The sequence below is a fragment of the Macaca fascicularis genome, chromosome 1 (assembly GCF_037993035.2).
Source record: "Macaca fascicularis isolate 582-1 chromosome 1, T2T-MFA8v1.1".
Classification (NCBI taxonomy): Eukaryota; Metazoa; Chordata; class Mammalia; order Primates; family Cercopithecidae; genus Macaca; species Macaca fascicularis.
Genome location: NC_088375.1, coordinates 43,793,784 through 43,815,326, shown reverse-complemented (window position 1 = coordinate 43,815,326; position 21,543 = coordinate 43,793,784). Strand labels below are relative to the sequence as shown.

General features: G+C 38.0%; 2 protein-coding genes and 1 non-coding gene across 12 annotated transcripts in view; 2 read left to right on the top strand and 1 right to left on the bottom strand.

Annotated features, from left to right (window-relative positions):
* TPR (translocated promoter region, nuclear basket protein) overlaps window positions 1-710 on the top strand; it is a 62,401-nt gene extending 61,691 nt beyond the window's left edge. For both annotated transcript variants that reach the window (XR_012430695.1, XM_005540244.4), the window contains exon 51: window positions 510-710. Coding sequence is in view for 1 of the 2 variants with exons in the window: in XM_005540244.4 (XP_005540301.3) it covers window positions 510-565 (56 nt within the window). In the remaining variant the exon portion in view is untranslated. The remainder of the gene's footprint in view (window positions 1-509) is intronic.
* On the bottom strand, window positions 663-18,123 carry PRG4 (proteoglycan 4). 9 transcript variants are annotated; one of them, XM_065538677.2, is made up of 13 exons: window positions 18,075-18,123; window positions 17,416-17,521; window positions 14,196-14,318; window positions 12,698-12,817; window positions 10,160-10,309; window positions 9,497-9,625; window positions 5,351-8,110; window positions 4,617-4,694; window positions 3,363-3,499; window positions 2,939-3,095; window positions 2,181-2,378; window positions 1,651-1,776; window positions 663-855 (listed from the first exon to the last, which is right to left on the bottom strand). In XM_065538677.2, the coding sequence occupies exons 2-13, from the start codon at window positions 17,489-17,491 to the stop codon at window positions 758-760; spliced, it is 4,152 nt and encodes a 1,383-aa protein (XP_065394749.1). In that variant the 5' UTR covers window positions 17,492-17,521; window positions 18,075-18,123; the 3' UTR covers window positions 663-757. The 9 variants fall into 9 exon arrangements, with proteins under 9 accessions (XP_065394749.1, XP_065394761.1, XP_065394827.1 ...); XM_065538689.2 differs by lacking the exon at window positions 18,075-18,123 and adding an exon at window positions 17,822-17,915; XM_065538755.2 differs by lacking the exon at window positions 9,497-9,625.
* LOC123570886 (U6 spliceosomal RNA) lies at window positions 2,614-2,721 on the top strand. Its single transcript, XR_006695102.2, has one exon. It is a non-coding gene; the product is annotated as a U6 spliceosomal RNA (small nuclear RNA).
* Window positions 18,124-21,543: the final 3,420 nt, after the last annotated feature.

Genomic DNA, 21,543 nt, shown 5'->3' with positions numbered 1-21,543 from the left:
CCAAAGTTTTATTAAATAATTACATGTTGAACAGGTGATATTTACCAATCTGTAAACTTCATGTAGACAGATTTGTATACCTTAGGTATACAGTAAATATATGCTTATATTTTATATTTATTGATTTCTTCCTTAAATCCAAATTAAGATTTGGAAAATATGAAGTGTTATGGTGTTATATTCATTTGTTGTATCTCTACATCTCTACCTATTGCCATTATATTGTTATTTTTTTTATACAATGGATAAAGCTTTGTGATTATGTTTTAGCTAGTAAAAGTGTAAAATTTTAATATTTCCATGTTTTTCAATATAACTTTTAGATTGTACTTATGTCACAAAAATATTAATATGCTTGTAATAATTTCCATTGAAGTTGTAGAATACCCAACAGTTTTATATCCATAATGACTAGATATTTTTTATAATGAAGTAGAGTAAGTGAATACATGAGTTTTGAATTCTTAAAAGATATATTCAATTTGATTCTATTTTTTTTTCTTTTACAGGTGTGAGCCATGCAATGGGAGGGAGAGGAGGAATAAATAGAGGAAATATTAATTAATTGGTCTGTAAACAATAACAATTGTGAATAAGATTTTCAAATCTGTTTTAGTGTAATGATTGTCAAGTTTAAAAACATTTTTATATATAAACTGGTATACTCATGTCAATATTCTTTATTAATAAAATGTTTTTCAGTGTCAAAATGTATTATTCTTTTCTTCATTAGTTGACTCCTCCTTTGCTCATCAGTCTAAGGACAGTTGTACCAGACTTTGGATAAGGTCTGCCCAGAACGAGTAGTAATTGCTCTTGCTGTTCTACTAGGCACATCAATGTTATAGTATTGATCTAAATGGAAGAGAAAACGTTTTTTTAGTTAAAAGAAAACAATGCCCAAACTAAAAAATAACTTATATTGACTATTATGCTCAAAGACAATGTTTATCATTTTAATAGAGATGTTTTTACTAATTAATTTGAACTTTATAACAGAAAGAAAAACAATTGCCTAGACTTTCCAGCCTTTCAGCTTTTTTGATGTTTCAGAAGATTGACATTTCACCATCTTTTTGTAAAATCAGATTCAACTCTTGTTTATGAAATAAGCATTAAAGAGTAACCAAGTTTGAAAAATAATTTACTTGGATTTATTCTTTTTAAAAAATACATGCCAGTGTCATTCATATTATGGAATTACAGGCAAAATAACTTAGATTTCTGGGCATTTCAAAGAAAAGCATCCTGAGTAACACAATTTAATTGATAAAGTTAGTTTCTCAGGCACTTCTTTTCTGATCTTACAGACTGCAATGATGCAAATCAGTATAACCTTGTGCCAAACAAGCTATCTGTTAAATGCCACAAATGACAGAAGTAAAATATTATCGTCAGTAGCAATTTTACTCTAGTAATTGGATGTTTTATCGTAATCTCATAAAGGTTAGAGCAGAATTGAATTGCAGTGCCATTCATTTTAATTGAAATTAAAGCAAAAGTCTTAACTCGTTTCCACAGCAATTAGAATTAAGTATCGTAGTGTAACTTCTCACATTCAGTCATCATTGCAGCCAGCATTTTTACTTTATCTTCATTATTTTCACAAATGATATCACCTCCTTGGGAAACTATTAGTTAATAACTTACCTTTAGAAAAGGCATAGTAATCATAGCCATCAGGTTTTCTAATGTTGGGCAGTGATATAGCTGAGGTAACCACATTTGGAAGTCCTCTCCACAGTGTACTCACTTTAACTTCATTATGAAGGAAACCTGTAGATGACATGTTTAATAATAAAGATACCAGATTAAAAGGCAATGTACTATCTTGGGAAGGGCCAGACAGATCTGAGTTTTAATCTCAGTTTTTGCCCTCTGATGTAGAACTATTGAAGGTTATAGATTGGTATATAAAAATAGTTCTTGGTAAGACGTACTTGATAAATAGTATTGGTTATAACTGACAAACCTGAACAAACTGCTTTCCTTACCCACAAGGAAAAAGAAAGTATTGGTCTTTGGTTATTCACTAAGGCAAGTGGATGAGTTTTTCATCAGTAAGCTTAAATTATTAGGGCTGTTTGATCAGTATCTATATTTCATAAGCCTTACTGTATAAGAAACTGTATCACATCTACTTATGTTTAAGGATTTTTTTAACAGAATAAAAATGTTACCTTTGTCTTGATAAGCCAGTCTGACGGGTGAATAGTGAATTCTGATGGTGTGTGTTAGAGAAGGTCCTATAGCACGTTCAAAGCGACGTCTCCTAACCTGTGTCGTTTCTCCATACACTGGATAATTTAGAGCAGGCCTTCTTCCAGGGCACTTCTGTACAGGTTCCTGTTTATAAATATACTGCTGAATACTGCCACCTGTTATGTGTTAGAATATCACATGGAAAATGAAAATTTTAATCCCCTCAGAAAAGATGGAAAGCAACTTTTACAATGTATAGGAAAAAATTTTGTTTTTCATATAATATGTCGATATTAATGGCTGTTAGCCAAGGGTATTGTAAAAATAATTATTAAACCCTGAAATACTTGTTGAATGAATAGATGCAGCCAATTACATGGTTATATATTTAATTTCAATTGAAAGTGACAGGTGCTCACGTTGGCAGCACATATGCTAAAATTGGAATGATACAGAGATTAGCATGGCCCCTGTGCAAGGATGACATGCACATTTGTGAAGCGAAAGTAAAACATTCTATCAGTGACCTGAAAACTCAAATGAATTGTGATTTGCCTGTGAAGAAATCTAAGTAAAAATTGAGGACAATAAGAATGCTACCCTCAATTTTGATTTTTGTCACTGAAAATATTTGATTCCAGCCATTAAAGATATCTTTTAACAGTAAACTCAATAATAAAATGCTGAGTGTAATTCTTTAAAAGTTTTGTAATCTTGTCAGTTATGTAGCACATACCTCTCTTGAAAAAATACACAGATTCAGGCCGGTTCTTGTATTTAGCTATTGAAAGCGCTGCCACTATTTGTCCAGTTAGTCCTCCAAATCCTTTGACAATTGGTTTGGGATACCCTGCATCTTTTATATCATTGGTAAAACGCCAGTACTGAGAATCCTAATAATTTAAAAGAGAAAATTATGTTACCAGCTTTGGGAAAAAAGATTAGGAACTCATTTCTAGATTTAAGTATAGAGAGAACATGTTAACTTAGTTGAATGGTTGAATTTTGACCATTAATGTTATCAAACTTGCTTATGATTAAATTTTGATGATAGTTTAAAGTGCGGACACTTATATTGGAGGTTAAGGTGATATATGTTGTAATAAACAATGCATTTACAAATTATAATTAAATTTCTCTCACAAAGATAATTGTGTTACCTTAAAGAAGAAAGTTTTTCCTTCACAGTTGCACCTAGTAAAAACAGTATCAATGGGGGAAGGAATACCCCAGACTTCAGTAATTCTGCGAGCTGGAGATGGTGGACTGAATGGACTTAGCATCCAGAAATAATGACCTAAAATTTAAGGAAAAACATCAGCCTACAAGCTGAATGCTAAACCTATCACAAAAGAAACCAAAATGGAAAAAAAAAAAAAAAATGTAGTTTTCTTATGCATTGTATGACTGGAAGTTTAGTCAGATCCAAAAGGTAGTGTTTGAACATTTCTGAGAGCAGGTATTTCCCAAGTCCGAAAGTTAGCATAACCTTTGAGATATTTTAGTTTTCTAGTTTCTTTAGAACGAGTTATTGGTTGGGCCAGGTGCAGTGGCTCACACCTGTAATCCAGCACTTTGGGAGGTCCAGGTGGGTAAATGGCTGGGCCCAGGAGTTTGAGACCAGTGTGGGCACCATGACAAAACCCTATCTTCACCAAAAAAAAATACAAGAATTAGCCAGGTATGGTGGCGCACACCTGTAGTCCCAGCTACTCAGGTGGCTGAGACGGGAGGATCGCTTGGGACCAGGAGATTGAGCCGTGATTGTGCCACTCTACTCCAGCCTGGGTGACAGAGGGAGACCCTGTCTCAAGAAAGCCTTTCGGCTTTGTGACTTACTATCTCTTTAGTTCTCAATTTCTTTATCTCTTAGAACTAAAGAATTATAATTTAATGGCTAACATCTCTTTAGCCTCTACTATACAAAAAGGAATTATTTTCACATTTAATCTAAATATGTGTTAAGACTGACTAGCAGAGAGTACAGCAGAGAATTAACATGAAATAACTTTTCTTCTGTTACCCTCCGACAGAGTGTAACACTTAAACACATCACAATTGAGATGTTATTTTCAAATAAAGCAGCGAATATGCATGCTGATGTCATTTCATTTGGTATGAAATTAAAATTTTAACAACCGCCCCAAAAAAAAAAAAAATTGAACTACCTTTTAAATCTTAACAGTAGGAAAAAAACCTCAGTAGTATCAGTTCAGGGTCTTGATTTTGTTTTGTTACTTTGTCTAATTTTCTTAATCCAATATTTCCATTATTACTCTCAGATTCTCCTGTGAGGTATGTTTATCAGATTCCCCTCCAGAAAACAACCCAAACTAGCACTCTTCCATGACTTTGGTTCTCATAAATGCCGAAACAGAATGATGAGAAGAAAAATAAACGTGTACATAGCTCACCTCGGAATGCAACTAATGTCCCATTGCGCAAAGTAGTCAGTCCATCTACTGGCCTACCATTGCATATATCGGTCTCATCTAAACAAATTAACAAAAACAAAACAAATATAGAACAAAATGAGAAAAGTATGTATGTTTTTTCAAGTCTTTCCACAGGGTTCTATTTCCTGTTTACCTTTTCTAAGATCTTGAAGAACAGAATTTGACGCGTTTGCATAGTTATATACTTGATAATTCCATTTTACTTAAAGATGCTACTCTTCAAAAGTATTACATGAAATAAATTATGATGAATTGGAATGGGCCAGGTTACCTAGATTTTCATGTAAACTAGACATTTATTGGATGTATGAACTCAATGTGAAATTGCATCTTTCAGTTCTGATTGCCCTCCCTTTGGGTTAGTTTGGAAAATGATACTACACATTTTTGCTTTGCATTGTACTTTTAAGAATAGACTCCCAACTAAATTTTTTTTGACATTCGATGTACCATCTCTGCTGCTCATTGACACACACATGCTAAATTCCCAACCCTAAATTATTAATTTCCTAAAGAATGAATAAACTTACTATACGCCTCTGCTTACCTACACGGAAGCTGTAAAACTTCACAAGTTAATCAGGTCAGGTAATACATCTCAGTCGAGTGATACTAAACTAAGGCATTCTGGTTCATATAGATGTAAACTAACATTACCAGCTTTAAAAATGAAAATAACTGATTCTAAATACCGGAAAGCATGGGATTGATGATAATGCCTTGATTGGGTACTCTCAGTGAGTAATCCATGCCGGGAATAACTATAGGCGTGAACACATGGGGCCTGGGAAGCATGTGAGGTGTTTCTCCTTCAGCACCACCTGCATCTTCATTCTTTGGATTTACTTCAAATAGTTTGGAGTTTGGAGTTTGGCTAGGTCTGGTGGTGGTTTGGAGCATGGCTTCTGCTACTCTTGAGGTAGGGTTCAATTCTGGCATTGTTGATGTCACCTTGGGGGGAGTTGGTGTCGTCTTTGGTTTTCTCACTCTAGGTGTTGTTTTTGGCTTTTTGGTAGAAGTGGGCTTTTTGGTAGAAGTGGGCTTTTTGGGTGCCTTGGTTGGCTTTTGAGGTTTAGCAGTTGTCGCTTTAGAATTAGTAGCTCTATCTTTTGGTTTAGCTGTTTCTTCAGGTTTGTTCATGATCTCAGTTGTAGTAATTGTCTTTTTTGTTGTAGTAGTTACTTTGGGTGCAAGAGTAGTTGTTTTAAAAGTAGTAATTTTGAATGGTGTGGTATCTTGAGTAGTGGTAGATGTTACTTCTGTGGCTGTAGTTGTTATTTTGGATTCGGTAGTTTTTTCTGTTGTAGTTGCTGTCTCTTTTGTCATCTTAGGTGCAACAGTTGTAGTTTCAGGTGTAGTACGTATGTCTCTTTCTGTTATCTTGTCTTTAGCTATTGTAGTCATTTCAGATTTAGTCACTGCAGGAGTCTTAGTTGTAGGTACACTGGGTTTCTTGGAACTGTTTTCAAGAACCTTTGGTGTGGGTTCTGCAGAAAGCTCAGGAGTTGATTCATCAGGGCTTTTGTGGCTAGTGGGAGGCTCCATGGTGGTAGTTGGAGTAGAGGCCTCTGAAGTGGTTGCAGGAGGTGTCTCAGGAGTAGTTGGAGCAGGCTTCTTGGGGGTAGTGGGTGCAGGCTCCTTAGGGGTAGTTGGAGCGGGCTTGTCAGAGGTGGTGGGTGTGGGCTCCTTGGTGGTGGTGGGTGCAAGCTCCTTGGGGGCAGGCTGCTTGGGAGTAGTGAGTGCAGGTTCATTGAGGGTAGTTGGAGCAGTCCCCTTAGGGGTAGTTGGAGCAGTCTCCTTGAGGGTCTTTGGAGCAGTCCCCTTAGGGGTAGTTGGAGCAGTCCCCTTAGGGGTAGTCGGAGCAGTCTCCTTAGGGGTAGTTGGAGCAGTCTCCTTGAGGGTCGTTGGAGCAGTCCCCTTAGGGGTAGTTGGAGCAGGCTCTTTAGGGGTGGTTGGAGCAGTTTTTGGAGCAGGCTCCTTAGGGGTGGTGGGAGCTGGTGCCTTGGGAGTGGTGGGAGCAGGTTCCTCAGGGGTGGTGGGTGTGGGCTCCTCAGGGGTGGTGGGTGTGGGCTCCTCAGGGGTGGTGGGTGTGAGCTCCTCAGGGGTGGTGGGTGTGAGCTCCTTGGGAGTAGTGGGTGCAGGCTTCTTGGTGGTGGTGGGTGTGAGCTCCTTGGGAGTGGTGGGTGCAGGCTCCTTGGTGGTGGTGGGTGTGAGCTCCTTGGGAGTGGTGGGTGCAGGCTTTTTAGTGGTGGTGGGTGCAGGCTCCTTGGGGGTGGTTGGGCCAGGCTCCTTGGGAGTAGTGGGTGCAGGCTTCTTGGTGGTGGTGGGTGCAGGCTCCTTGGGGGGAGTTGGGGCAGGCTCCTTGGGAGTGGTGGGTGCAGGCTCCTTGGGGGGAGTTGGGGCAGGCTCCTTGGGAGTGGTGGGTGCAGGCTCCTTGGGGGGAGTTGGGGCAGGCTCCTTGGGAGTGGTGGGTGCAGGCTCCTTGGGGGGAGTTGGGGCAGGCTCCTTGGGAGTGGTGGGTGCAGGCTCCTTGGGGGGAGTTGGGGCAGGCTCCTTGGGAGTGGTGGGTGCAGGCTCCTTGGGGGGAGTTGGGGTAGGCTCCTTGGGAGTGGTGGGTGTGAGCTCCTTGGGAGTGGTGGGTGAAGGCTCCTTGGGGGTGGTGGGTGCAGGCTCCTTAGTGGTGGTGGGTGCAGGCTCCTTGGGAGTGGTGGTTGCAGGCTCCTTGGGAGTGGTGGGTGCAGGCTCCTTGGGGATGGTGGGTGCTGGCTCCTTAGTGGTGGTGGGTAAAGGCTCCTTGGGAGTGGTGGGTGCAGGCTTCTTGGTAGTGGTGGGTGAAGGCTCCTTGGGTGCAATTGGTGCAGGCTTCTTGGGAGTGGTGGGTGCAGGCTCCTTGGGGGTAGTTGGGGCAGGCTCCTTGGGAGTAGTGGGTGCAGACTTGGTGGTGGTGGGTGCAGGCTCTTTGGGAGTGGTAGATGCAGGCTCCTTGGGAGTGGTGGGTGTAGGCTCCTTGGGGGTGGTAAGAGCAGGGCCTTTGGTTGTAGTTTCAGCTTTGGGTGTAGGTTTAGCCGGCACTTTAGATGTAGGTGCTAAATCTTTAGCTGATGTTTTCTCTACACTTTGTGTCTCTTTAGCTGAAGTAGTCTCTTTTCCATCAGTTGAAGTCTGTTTATTTGTTGTAGTAGGTTCTTTAGTTTCAACTGTTGTCTCTTTATTCGTTGTCAAAGATGTCTGTTTAGATGTATCAGAATTAGGTGGAAGACTGGGTCTGGGATTTTTTGGTTTTGCTGTTGTGATTTTGGGAGATGTGGTGACTTTATTGTGTTGGGTGGTAGACGTGGCAGGAGTTGTGGTGACCTTGAAGTCACCATTGTCCAATCCACTTCCAGCTTCATCTACAACTGGTGGTTTGGGAGTAGGTTTCTTTTTAGTTCTGTTCTTCTTGTTATCTTTTCCTGGAGAAAAAACACATCTTGTTATTTTAGAATTTTTTTTCTTTAATAGTGAGATAAAGATCCCATTTTTATCATTTACTAGTTGTGTGTTTCTAAGCAAATTGCTAACCTCTACTATGTCCTTTAATTTGTTGTAAAATGGTAAATACTCAACCTATCTTATTGAGTTGTTTTAGGGAATGAATGAGATGAGAGATGAGAAAGCACAAATTAAACTCTATACAATTAATACATGTAAGTCAGTGGCAACTTTGAAATTAGCAACACAACAAATAACACTAATTCATCTGTTTATATTAATGTTCTTTACCCCCCACTTTTCTAGTCTTATTCTTCAGTGCCCAGTGTCCCTTCCTTCCTCCTGGAAACCTAGTACTACCATCTTGCTGCAACAATTATCTCAGAGGCCTCTACAGCTACCTCTGAGCAATCTGCCCCAGTCACCCGCACAGTCCCTGCTTGAGGCTTGTTCCCATACATAGGGCTATTAGCCACTCCTTTTCTTCTGCGCAGCTAAACTTGCAAGTCCCAGGGGACATAAGTAGGAGATTAGGGTGCCATGGCAGCAAAAAGATAGTATTTATCAAGGCTTTCCCATAGCAGCTACCCCACAGGTGAACTACAAAGCCCAAGGGTGGCTTTGTGCATGATTTTCTGGGTGACTAAAAGATTAAATATCTGGCTATTTATCTAGAGAGAATGCTTCGGAGGAAATCACAACCACTTAGAGTTCTTTAAAACTCCCTTATCCAAAAATTCAGTATTTCCTGGAGAAAGAGAATATATTTTAGAACCAGAACTTCAGGAAATAATAAACAGCAAAGGAAATCTCTTTTCAGGCAATAATAGCCTACTCTGTAGCACAGTCTCTACTAGAGAAAAATCAGCCAGATATATAAGTTACTAGGAAAATAAAGAGGATTTGTAAAATATGGATAACATTTTTTCCATAGAGGTTTGTAAGAATTTAATGAATTAATACTTGTAAAACACTTAGAACAATAGTATATAAATGTTTGTTAAAATAAAGCTGGGGAAGGGAAAATGAAGATGCAAGGAAGATGAAGGGGAAGAAGCAAAATGATATCAAGTAAATAAGAGTGACAATAGAACGCCATAAATAATCATCTCTGGTGCCATCCTGTGGTTCCACAGTCACTGCTACAGCATCTTCTTATCCTTTGCTTTTAGAGTGGCTTCTGAGCTGCTTGGCACTAATTTCCTGTAGTAAGTATTCATTTGGTACTTTCTAAGATAATAGTTTTAAAGTTATATTCCCCCACCCCATATTGAGATGTCTTCATTCTATCAACAAGCACTACTCTTAAATATAATCATTGTTAATATGGCATTGATATAGTCTTTGATCTTTATCAATGCTCAAACCTTTGAGTTTCTTCTGTAATTCTCTATTAGCAGCTGAATTTTTGGAAGACTTGATTTTCCGAATTGTTGAAGAAGAAGAGGAAGAGGAGGAGGAGGAGGAGGACTCTTGATTTTCAGAAACAGAATGTTCTATAAATCAAATAGAAAGTTTGATCACACCAACTTGATTTAAAACAAAAAAGAACTGACAGTCTAAATACAGCAAGAATTGCTATTTACTAATCTACAAGTATCTGGATTTTGCTTTTATTAGTAATATGACCAACTGCCTTTCAACTGTCAGTTAAAAGCAAGGCACCTGGGCTTATCACAGATACTAGCAGTATTACTAGTATCTCTCAACTTTCCCATATCCTCCAAAACACAGAATCAAATTATTCTGCAAAGAAACTCATGGGATGGTTTTTGTTTTTTACAGTAAGATGTGCCCCTTCTGATTTGTTTTAACCCAGACTCATGCTGGGTTTGGTAAATACAGAAAGACCTGAGAGTTTATACTTTGTCTTAAACTTTACTTAAAAGCAAAGTCTAAAACCTTCAAGTGTAATGAGCCTCATGATTCCTAAGATTACCCTGTTCTCTGAGAATGGGCTTAGATAAGCAGTCACCTACAAGTTATTTCATCTAAGAAAGCTCCTTTGATTATATCTGTCATCTTCCTACCTTCTGTTATTTCCTCTGATTCTACAACTTTCTTAGTCTTCTTCTTGTTTGGTGGTTTGGGTGAACGTTTGGTTGTTGATTTGATGGTTTGAGATGCTCCTGAAGGTGGAGGTGCTTTCTTTGCAGATGGTGGTGATGTGGGATTATGCACTGAGGCCAAGCAAGACAAGTCAGTTAACATCTTGTTTTCATCAGCAGCTCTAACTGTGAAAAGCACAGATGCATCTAGCTTCAAGAGTAGATGCTGGTGACAGCCAGTGCAGGCAGGCTCCAGCCCAACACGAATGACTCCATTTTATTCTAAGGATGCATTGCTATAAAATATTAGTTCTCAGATTGTTGTAAGTTATGACAGGGAGCAAAGTCTCAGGAATCAGAAGACCTGAATTCCAGTCCTAGACCTACGAGCCTCTACCATTGTGACCTTAGGCAAATAATTCTCTTAACTTCATCTTCCTGTCTACAAACTAAGATGTTTATTTAAGATGATTTCTAAAAGTCTTTGCCTTCAGAATTTTTTTTCTGTTTTAGTATTTGTTTTTTGTTTTAATATTCATTTAAATTAAATGATACCAATTTGTCCTTTGTTTTTTTAATTACAAAAGTTCCACATGAATATTCTTGTGAAAAGTTCACACCTTCACATTATGCTTTTCCTCAAATGTGCTTCCCTTCCCAAAGATACAACTGTTAATGGTTTGGAGTGTATCTTTTTAACCTTTTAGTCCCCTTCCCTCTTCTGCTTCTCAGTCTAGAAGAGAAAACACGGAACTTTAAAAAATTTTTTTTAATCATTAGGAACAAGAGGGACTAATGAAGGATACGAAAACAGAGAGTATTGGGGACTCTCTGGGTACAGAAGAGTTGTGATAAATTGTGCTGCTCCCAGCAACATCGCCCCAGAACCCTATTGCTATAGTCTCCATGAACTGGCCACTGCCCCTCTCATTTCTCTTGCCACCCAACAAAAATGTCAAGTATCTCAATTTGAGAAACAGATCTGCCATGTACTAGCTCGTGCTCTTGGCCAGAACGGTTAACCTCTTGAACTCTGTTTTCTCTCTCCCATTCAGAGACACTTGGATGGCTGGGATTCCTTCAATTCTTGAAATGTTATGATTTTTAGATGTATAGACACCTGTAAGTGGTATCTATACTGAAACAACTAGGTGGTGAATCTCAAGATAGTTGGGTTATTATACTTAAACAATAAAGTATTGAGATTCTGAGTGGTTTTATTATTTTAAGTTGGGACCCTGACTATCTTATGAATTCTGTAAAGAAAGTTGGCCAGCATTTCCTTCATCTTTTTTTTCACTGAGTTCTACCTAAACTTTAAGTAAGCTGACCAAACATTTCTTAGCATAAAGTATTATCTTTATCAAAATGTTCTCTCAATGTTTCATCACTTTCTAATCATCTTCCTTCCCTACACATCCTCTGCCCAAAACAAATTCTTAGCTTTCTTGTCTCACAGCCAAAACAATTAGGGTAATGAGTAAATATGTGTCACTCATCATGGGACCTGCTAAAAGCTGCAGGAAGGGTGAGCTCTGAGTTTTTTATTACAAGGGTGTTGTCTTCATTATTTTTGGAATGTTTTCCCATGAAAACATTGAACGGCTAAGAAACATCTCTCAACTCTGCTGATTAACAGTTTTCCACTCTGTTTCTTCACTGTTCTAAACAAGCAGGAGGTGAAGGCTTGTTTAAATAAAAATGATAAGATTGATTATGCAAGCAAAGCTTGTCTTCACCTCCACAAATATTCTTGTTTTAACAAAGTAGAATTTAAGAACAACCATTTGGTAAAGGAAAGTAATTCAGTATTTAAGTATGTTTTTAAAATCTTTTTCTATAAAATCTGGAGCCTTTTGTTATATTCTAGAGTAGTCCTTCAAGACCTATAAATAGAGAAGATGATTTTAAGATGGGAATATCGCTTGTTATTGACTTTACCATGCACATGTATTGGAATAGAGACTGCTGAAGAGACTGCAGAAATGGGAAGGAACATGACAGTTAACAACGTGTTACGTAGATTTGCCTATAAATTTAATGGCTTAAACTAATTCATAAATTTACTTGCTTAGGGAAGCTGAAAGTGTTGCTTGTGTCCTTAAATATATACTCAAACACTGAGGCCATAAGCACAGATAGCTCAAAGGATAGTTGACTTTGTGAAGTCAGCAAGGGTGAGACAAGAAATCATCAAGTGAATTGATTACTGTTGATTTAACCTGAAATTGAACCATATCTGAAGAAAAAAAAGACATGTGCATTCAGCCTCATCCTCTGTCTTTCCCCTCTGGCAACATCTTGTGCTCCTGGAGCCTGGCTGAGCCTGGGGGTGCTGCTGTTGCAAGGCGCTTTTCTTCTTTAATTAATCTCCACAACACAAAATTGTTACGAAATAGCTTATATGTTAGTAGAATCAAGGCATGAGATGGACTGCATGTTAGACATTAGCAGTGATGCTAAGGTCGGTGCATAGATCTGCCTGTACTGAGAAGCATTGGTTGGTACTGTGATGCTTACCTTCTGCACAGAAACTCTCATAATCAGGACAGCACTTGTCATACTTCTTACATTGGGCATCGCAGTCACACTCCCTCCCTCTCTCGAAGGACTCAAAGCAGCGGCCTTTACAGGAAAGCTCTACCCAGAGCAAAACAAGAAGTTACAGATTATTAATTGCGAAGCCAGGCCCGTGTATTTGACAGCCATTTCCCACCTTAGACTCGACTAGGTTTCCAAAAGTTCATTTCTAAGTCTTTTATTTAAAATTTGAAGTACATCATCCAGGAAAAATGAGATAGTATCCCAGATGGAGACAGCCCAAGTCAAAAAAGAAATATGGTGACTGAGGGCCACTCTTCTTGCCGTTCAAGACGTCCTGATGCTGCCTAAGTTATTCACATTTATGAACAATGAAAAATCGGGAAATGTCTAAATAGTGAGGTACACTTAATATGAAATCTCTTCATCCTTCTCCTCTTCACACACTGCTTTGTAATAGATTCACAGTAATTGAATGTACAGATCTCAGCAATATATTCCATATAAATATATATCTGTATATATATATATATTCCTATAAATGGGCCACTTTCAAGGCTTAAAAATCATTTGTAATGCAGAGACCCTTATTATGACAAACTGAGAAACGTGTATAGTTGAAAGCTTTCAGCCTAATCTTTAGTGTGGACTATGTTAGGGAGGATTACTCATTTAAAACAGGAAAATTTAAAAAGCCTTGGTTAGAGGTACCAGGACTTACCAAGGCCTATTTGAAATAATTACCCACCCAATACATAAATTGTACAATGTATTCCTCACCTTCACATTCAAATTCTAAAGCAAATATAGCTTTCAAATAATTTTAATTATAATTTTCTTAAATTGAATAGGAAATGTTTCTGTGTTAATAACAAAATGGTCCAAAATATATTCAAGTGAAACACTACTCACAATTTAAAATTCAGACCTTCGAGTTTAACTGAAATTCATCATTAAACACTAGCACGTTATCTTTAAAGTGCATTTTCCAGGTAATTTAGAAATGTATTAACATCAAAAAGTTAAATAATAGACAAAATTATTCCACGCTCATGTATTCTTTGGACGAAACTATTGAAAGACCTCATCACTAGTCGAGGACATCTCTGATTGTAAATAATTACTCTTTACTCTATACTTAATGACTGCTGACTCACCGTATCTTCTCTATTTAAAATAAGACATTTTACTTGGAACTAGTCAATAACCTTGTGCAAATGACAGATTTCCAGGCTCCCCTTACCATCCCCAGTAATCACAAGCTTTGACACCATCCTTAGGTACAACGCGCTGCAACATTTATGCAAGTGAAGGAAAAGGCACTTAAGCAAAGGAAGTGATACAGTGGGAAAACATCACTGCAAGTGGGTGCAAGGGGAGGCTCAGTCTCACAGACAGCACTGCACGAGGGTGCATGGGGGCACTCACAGACTCACAGAGCTGCTTAACAGAGGAGACACTCGCTCTCAGGACTTACCCACAGTGCAGACTCTCTTGAAATCAGGGCAGCACTCCATGTAGTGTTGACAGTTATAATCACAGTTGCAGGTGGCATCTCTAGAATACCCTTCCCCACATCTCCCTGCACAGCTTGATAAATCTAAAATTATACAATACTGGCGTAAATATGGCCAAACCACTTTATAGAAAGGGAGCAATCTAATGAGGGGGACGAAGCTGCTTGGTGAGAGAGAATTTTATTGACCGAGAAGGTGTTGGAATGATGTTAGCAATAGGCCCAGCTGATATTTGGCTGATGTCTTAGGTTATCTCAGTTATGTCACTTTATTCTTCACTAGATTGAGATAAAAAATACACTTTTGAAAAGCAGGTAAAGTAATGGCTCTGCCTGAAGAGGGTGATATTCCTAAGGGAGAGGTGGCAGCTACAGCTACTACCAACGCTGTGGCTATGATGATTAGCAGTTGACATTTATTGAGCTTCTCTATGCCAGGTACTGAGTCATACATTATCTCTAATGCTTATGAAAATGTTTCCAGGATTTAATAGCCCTTTTTTAGAGATAAGAAAGCTGAAACACAGAAATTTTGACAACTTGCTCATTATCACACGGCTAGTTAATAGTTCCAGTGTATCTGCATCGTAGGCTAATTAATACCTTCCAATTATTTGTAGTGAACTCATTTACTCTTATAATTGTCCTAATTTAGATAATACATTTTATGATCACCTTAAGTAAACAATCCATCCAGAATTTGAACTCTGATATCTCTTATTTCAAGCCTGAGATTTTTCCACCCATCGCATCGCCTCCCATTCCTGATGATAAGCTTAAAGCAAGCCAGTTGCACCAGCACAAACTTTACTGAGCTTTTTCTTTCTTAATTGGTGGGGATAACTGGATTTTTAAAATGTCAGGGAAGCCAGATGCTTACAACCACTGCTAAAGTGAGAACACTTAAAATAAACTATAAAGGTCATGAACAGAGATTCTCCAGGCAACAAATAAGCAAACAATAATAAAAGCATACTCATTCTCAAATATTTTTAAAAAGTCATTTGGAAAACACCACCTTAAAACCCTCCCTGAGAAATGGCTGCAGGAATGTGACAATGGAATCCATCTCTGGAACAGAAATTGGCAGGTGCAATGTCCTAAATCCACAGAGGAATGTTGAAACACACTGAAAACAAATCTTAATAGAGTCCAGGAATGCCAAGGTCTGAATATGCAAATAAAACAGTAAATTATAGGACAACTTTCAGAACATTTTGCATACGTGAATGCATAACACATACAAAAATGTATATATAGTGTATGTATATAAATACATATATTATATATAAAGAAAAAAGAGAATGAGATGAGGTTGAGAAAGCAAGAGAAGCAGACAAGACAGTATCAAGAGATTTTTTTTATGGTTGGCAGATTTCTGAAATAAGAAATCAACTGTAATCCTGGCACTTTGGGAGGCAGAGGCGGGCGGATCACCTGAGGTCAGGTGAGACCAGCCTGGCCAACATGGTGAAAACCCATCTTTACTAAAAATACAAAAATTAGCCAGGCATGGTGGCAGGGGCCTGTAATCCCAGCTACTCAGGAGGTTGAGATAGGAGAATCGCTTGAACCTGGTAGGTGGAGGTTGCAGTCAGCCAAGATCATGCCACTGCACTCTAGCCTGGGACAAAGCAAGATCTTGTTTCAAAAAAAAAAGGAAATCATCCTTACAGGAAAGGTTTGTTTTCATAGACTAGGTGTCTGTCCTACTTTTATTGCTATTAATTATAACCATTACTTTTATTTATTTATTTATTTTTGAGACAGAGTCTCACTCTGTTGCCCAGGCTGGAGTGCAGTGGAGCAAGCTCGGCTCACTGCAACCTCCACCTCCTGAATTCAAGAGATCCTCCTGCCTCAGCCTCCGAGTAACTGGGATTACAGGCACACGCTACCACACCCGGCTGATTTTTTATATTTTGTATAGAGACAAGATTTTGCCATGTTGCCCAGGCTGCTCTTGAGCTCCTGACCTTAGGTGATCTGTCCGCCTAGGCCTCCCAAGGTGCTGGGATTACAGGTGTGAGCCACTGCACTCAGCCCCGTTAATTTTAATTTCATTTATTTAATGAAAATTAAAATTAAAGTAGCACTGTTTTAGTGAACAACCAATTGTATTACAGAGCAAAAAGCAGTTTAGAAAGTGCCCCCAGTGTTTTGAACCTTGTCATATTGTTATGCGAAAGCCGAAGGGTCTGGAGATACTGGAGTAGTCATCATTCTCATTGACTATTCACATTTGCTTTCATGTGTTTTCCCATCTTTTCTTATCTAAACAATTCTGCAACTTATGCCTATGCAGACAGTTACCACTCTTGTTCAGGTTTCATCAGAATCTTCGTATTTTACTGGAAATGTTTACTTTAGAAATGGAATTTCATCATAACTGTCATGAATCTTGATTTTTATTCTCTCAGCTTTTGTTTATCAAAGGGGAACAAAAGGAAAAGAAAAGAAAAATCCAAAGCTTGGCATTGTTACTCTTAATCCACCTAGATGGCATGATAGCATCTTCTACTAATGTGATTACACTGAGTGTACTTTAACATTCTCTAAAAAATGAATAACAAGAACTGTTCATCCAGGACCTATTTTAGAGGACTGTGAAAAGTTTAATGTTATAATACAAAATGACAGTCACGTCTGTATTTGTCCATACCTGGATGAATAGTTCCTGTAAGAAAAAGAGAACATTTTCAAGACTAATAAAATGCCATTTGAAACGCTGTAGTTTATAATAATATGGTATCTATGCCTAAATGATGCCAAAATAAGTTATCAATAATTTATTTAATTTAAAAGACCAAATTGTTCAACATATAGGCAAAAAATATGTTATCTAAATATTGTTATTTTTAGTTATTTTTATGATACTATATAGCTCCAGCATAAATTTATGATGAACTGTCTGCACTTTTTAAACTTTTGGGAGAACCATAGAAATAACAAGTACCAAAATTATTATTTACAGAAGCTCAAAACTCTCAAAAGGAGAAAAAGATGAGAATTCCGAAGCACTTATAAACAGGCTACATGTTGTATATTATTTTAAGGTTGTACGATATATTAAACTCAAGCAAATATAAATTTTTAGAAATATATTTCTGTTGTTATAAAAATCAAGACTGAATGATTAGCAATAGTTGTTAAATAACAGTATGTTCGATGGTTAAGCTACCTTGAGATGAAACTTGCTGAATCACGAAAACAGACAGCAGCAACAACAGGTAAATGGGAAGTGTTTTCCACGCCATGGTTGTTTTCGGGTACCGTAGGTACCCTTCCTGAAAATAAAATAAAAGTATCAGAAAACTGCTCTTTCATCTCACCACTAACTTAGGTTTGCACTATACATGTTTCAGTAATTTTAAAAATGTAACTTAATAATAAAACCATGCTATTCTTGAAACAAGACTTTAAATCACCTTTAATTCTATAGAAAATATTTGACCATTAGACTTAATTTTATGCAGAACAAATCACGTCACCCTCAGCCATATTATTGACAGTTTTGATATTTAAGAAATCTCTAACATAGAATAGACTTATCTTAAAACTCTAGTCAAAGTATAGCATGTACTTACCAGTGCAATGTTAAAATTTTATCTTAAGGAAAATAATAACCCGTGTCATTGAAATGTAATTTAATAAGCATCATGGAGTTACTGTTCCAACTTTTCCTTAACTCTCAATATAAATTCAGAGACTTCCAACAGGTGTATTGCATAAATATAATCCTTTTCAAAAATTTCCAACTACTATCCTTATACATTTTTTTCAAATACCTCTAATGAAAACACATTTAATTCCATGAAGCAAGTTAACTTTGACACTTACCCGTAAAGGATAGATGAGTTTATCCCATGTCCTGGAAGTCTTATATATCAGTGCAAATATAGTGGGATGAACCAATTAGTCCAAAGGTTAGACAAAATCAACAGTGACAACCTATGAAATCAAACTTTCCTCATTTATTGGAAGAGGGCCCAGACGACTAGACTTAGGCAACATCTGGAAAACACTTCCATTAAGCAAAATGACTACTACAAAATAAATTTAGATTTATTGGCCAGAGCACATTTCTAATTTCTAAGTGAAGTGAACAAATTGTCCTGAGATGGTAAATAGCTCTGGCAGGCTTCAACTAATATATTGAAGCAGCAACTGTAAAACATTCACATACTGGTATCACTTCTTTCTTTCTTCCGTTTTCCAGTTAAATCTAGCAAAGTTGGCTTTGACATTTACCTAGTGTTAGCTTGTGGTATACATTTTATATACTTATACCATTATATCAAATGTGCATTTCTTGAGTAGTTTCATTTTCTCTGAGCACAGAAAACATGCTCTCAGTTACCTGCAGGTGGATTATTGACACTGGATTTTCTAGCTTCCTTTATCATCTTAAAAACCTGCTTTAAAACCATATTGATATTTTCCTTAGATCCCTCCTTTAAGATAAGCATGCTTGGAAAAGGTCTTTTAAATTACTAATTTTGCTTCCTTTCCACGATGAAAATGTGAACCATCACCATTGCACAGCTAAGTCAGCTCAGCCCAAGGCTTTCCCCCATTTTCATATGGAATGTATCGGTGTAAAATCTTACCCACCAACATAGGGCCTCTCTCATGTCCTAGCACCTCCCTGAAACCTTTCCAGATCAAATTCAAATCACATCTAGAATTATAGTCAACAACTGTACTACATTTTACTGAAAGCATCTGTTCATCTGTCTCATACCCCCAACAGACTATGATTTCCCTAAGGACAACCAACACATATATCTTAGTCTATTGCCAACAAACAGCCCAGTTGTTTCACCAAGTTTATATGTTTAAAACATGGTCAGGCCGGGTGCAGTGGCTCACTCCTGCAATCCCAGCACTTTGGGAGGTGGAGGTGGGTGGATCACCTGAGGTCAGGAGTTTGAGACCAGCCTGGCCAACAAGGTGAAACGCCCTCTTTACTAAAAATACAAAAAATTAGCTGGGTGTGGTGGTGGGCACCTGTAATCCCAGCTACTCGGGAGGCTGAGGCAGGAGCATCACTTGAACCTAGGAGGTGGAGGTTGCAGTGAGCTGAGATCACGCCATTGCACTCCAGTTTGGGCGACAAGAGCAAAACTCAGTCTCAAAAAAAAAAAAAAAAAAAAAAAAAAAAAAAAAAAAAAAAAAAAAAGAAAAAGAGAAAAAAAAAGAAAAGGAAAGAAAACATGTTCAGTGAACCACATGGTTGAAGGCTGGATCCTGCTGTCTAGTATTCATTTAGTAGGTGCTGCAGTTAATTTTCACAAAATGCCTTAAAGTTAAATATAATCATCCACATTTACAAATAAGAAGATGAAGACCCACAAATGAAGAATGTGTGACCCATCCAAGGATCTATAAAGACTAGAGGCCAGAACAAAGATTTGAACCCATGTCTTTGCATTTTAAGTTCCCTCATGTTTGCACTATATCCAGCTCCCTTTTGATCAAAACCATCACTTAGTTTGTAATCATTATACTACATTTTACTCCTTTACTCCACATGTATACATAGGTTTGTGAGATTGTGACTTTTTTAAGACTAGGAATTATAAGCATCTATTTTCTTTCCACAGTGCTTATTTCACAGGACTAAACATATAAAGACAACTTAGAGGACACCTGCTCATCTCTAAATAATCCCCCTTTTCTGGAAACTACTTCCCTTTCTATCAGGGTATTTTCCTTTTAGCTCTGGTTATATGTTACCTTCCCACATCAGCCACAGCCAATAGGATTAGGAGTCGGAACTTGAACAACCTGAGCCAATATGATTTCTTCTCCTGGAAAACTGAAATTATAGTTCAGAGATTACAAATTTGTCGGTCTATGTAGACCAATAATGTGTACATTTCTGCCCATGGTCTAAAGGATTAGAGAAAGTCGTTCCATATAAATGAAGCAACCACGCGGAGAGAAATTTCTGATAACTTTCTAAGTCTCAGTTACTCTGTTTTTTAGACCCAACTTCTTGCTCTGCATCTTTATGGCAAGTTTCCCTTTTGGAGCTGAAGCTGGTTATAGATGCCTTTTGCTACTTGAAATCAATATACAATAGATACACAAAAGATCATATATGGAGTTGAACATTAAACAGAATTCTGTGAATTCTTAGCTCTACTGAGGCCAAGAGTGGGTCAGCTACAAGCTTTTCCAAGTAAGACCTCTACAGTGTTACTTTATTATTTATTTGGAATATTGGGAATGCCCAAATCAGATACAAATATACACATAGATACATATTTTTAAATAAGATATAAATTGTTTTCTAATCATTGCCTTTTGAACTGTATGCACTATCATTTTCCTTCTTTGAATTGATCTTATAATAGTGATGGCAAATAAAATTCTTGAATTGATTAATATCACTTTTTTTTTTTTTTTTTTTTTTGAGATGGAGTTTCATTCTTGTCACCCAGGCTGGAATGCAGTGGTACGATCTGGGCTCATTGCAACCTCTGCCTCCCGGGTTCAAGCAATTCTGCTGCCTCAGCCTCCCGAGTAGCTGGGATTACAGGTGTGAGCCACCGCGCCCGGCCTATTAATATATATTTATAAACTGTACTAAATACTCCATTCTGTGAATATTGATCCATTTAACCTTCCTTGTTGATCACACTGCAATCATCCCATTCGTTTATAGGTTCCTCTTTTAAGATTTCCCTTCTCTTAAAGGTATTTTCTTAATGTTCATTTAAATCTCATTTAATTGGATAAAAGCTATTCCAGAATTGGTTTTTGATGCGTGGGAAATGGGGAAAGTAAAGAGACATGGAAAAGACATACACAATGTTAAATCCTAGAGACCTCTTCTAGGGATGATTTTCACAGGGTTCAACCTCATAAGCATCAGTTTTATGCTTGGCAGCAGCACAGTGATACCTTAGAGAACACTAAAGCAAGTTCAGGGGTATTTTTCCTGTGCTAGATTACCCTGGACTGTGGTGCCTTTATACTTCGTCTCCATGCCTGCCCATTAGCTGTCACTTCGCCCTGTAGCCAGAGTGTCTACACCTAGTGGCATCCCTCCACCTTTCCACATCTTTGATGTGTTTCATTTCCTTCCAGCAGCAGCCTAGGAAAAACTGAAGCATGCCAGGGGAAAACCACAGATGTGAGCTTGTTCTTTATTGCCCTAATGTTGCTCACAATGCTAAGTTAGTGTGCTCTAGATACGAAATAACTCCCCTCCTCTCACATGAACCAGAGTGTAGGACTTTGGGACTATTCCTGCCCATTCTGTTCAGGCATTTTCACATATTAGAAAGTGATGTGGCTT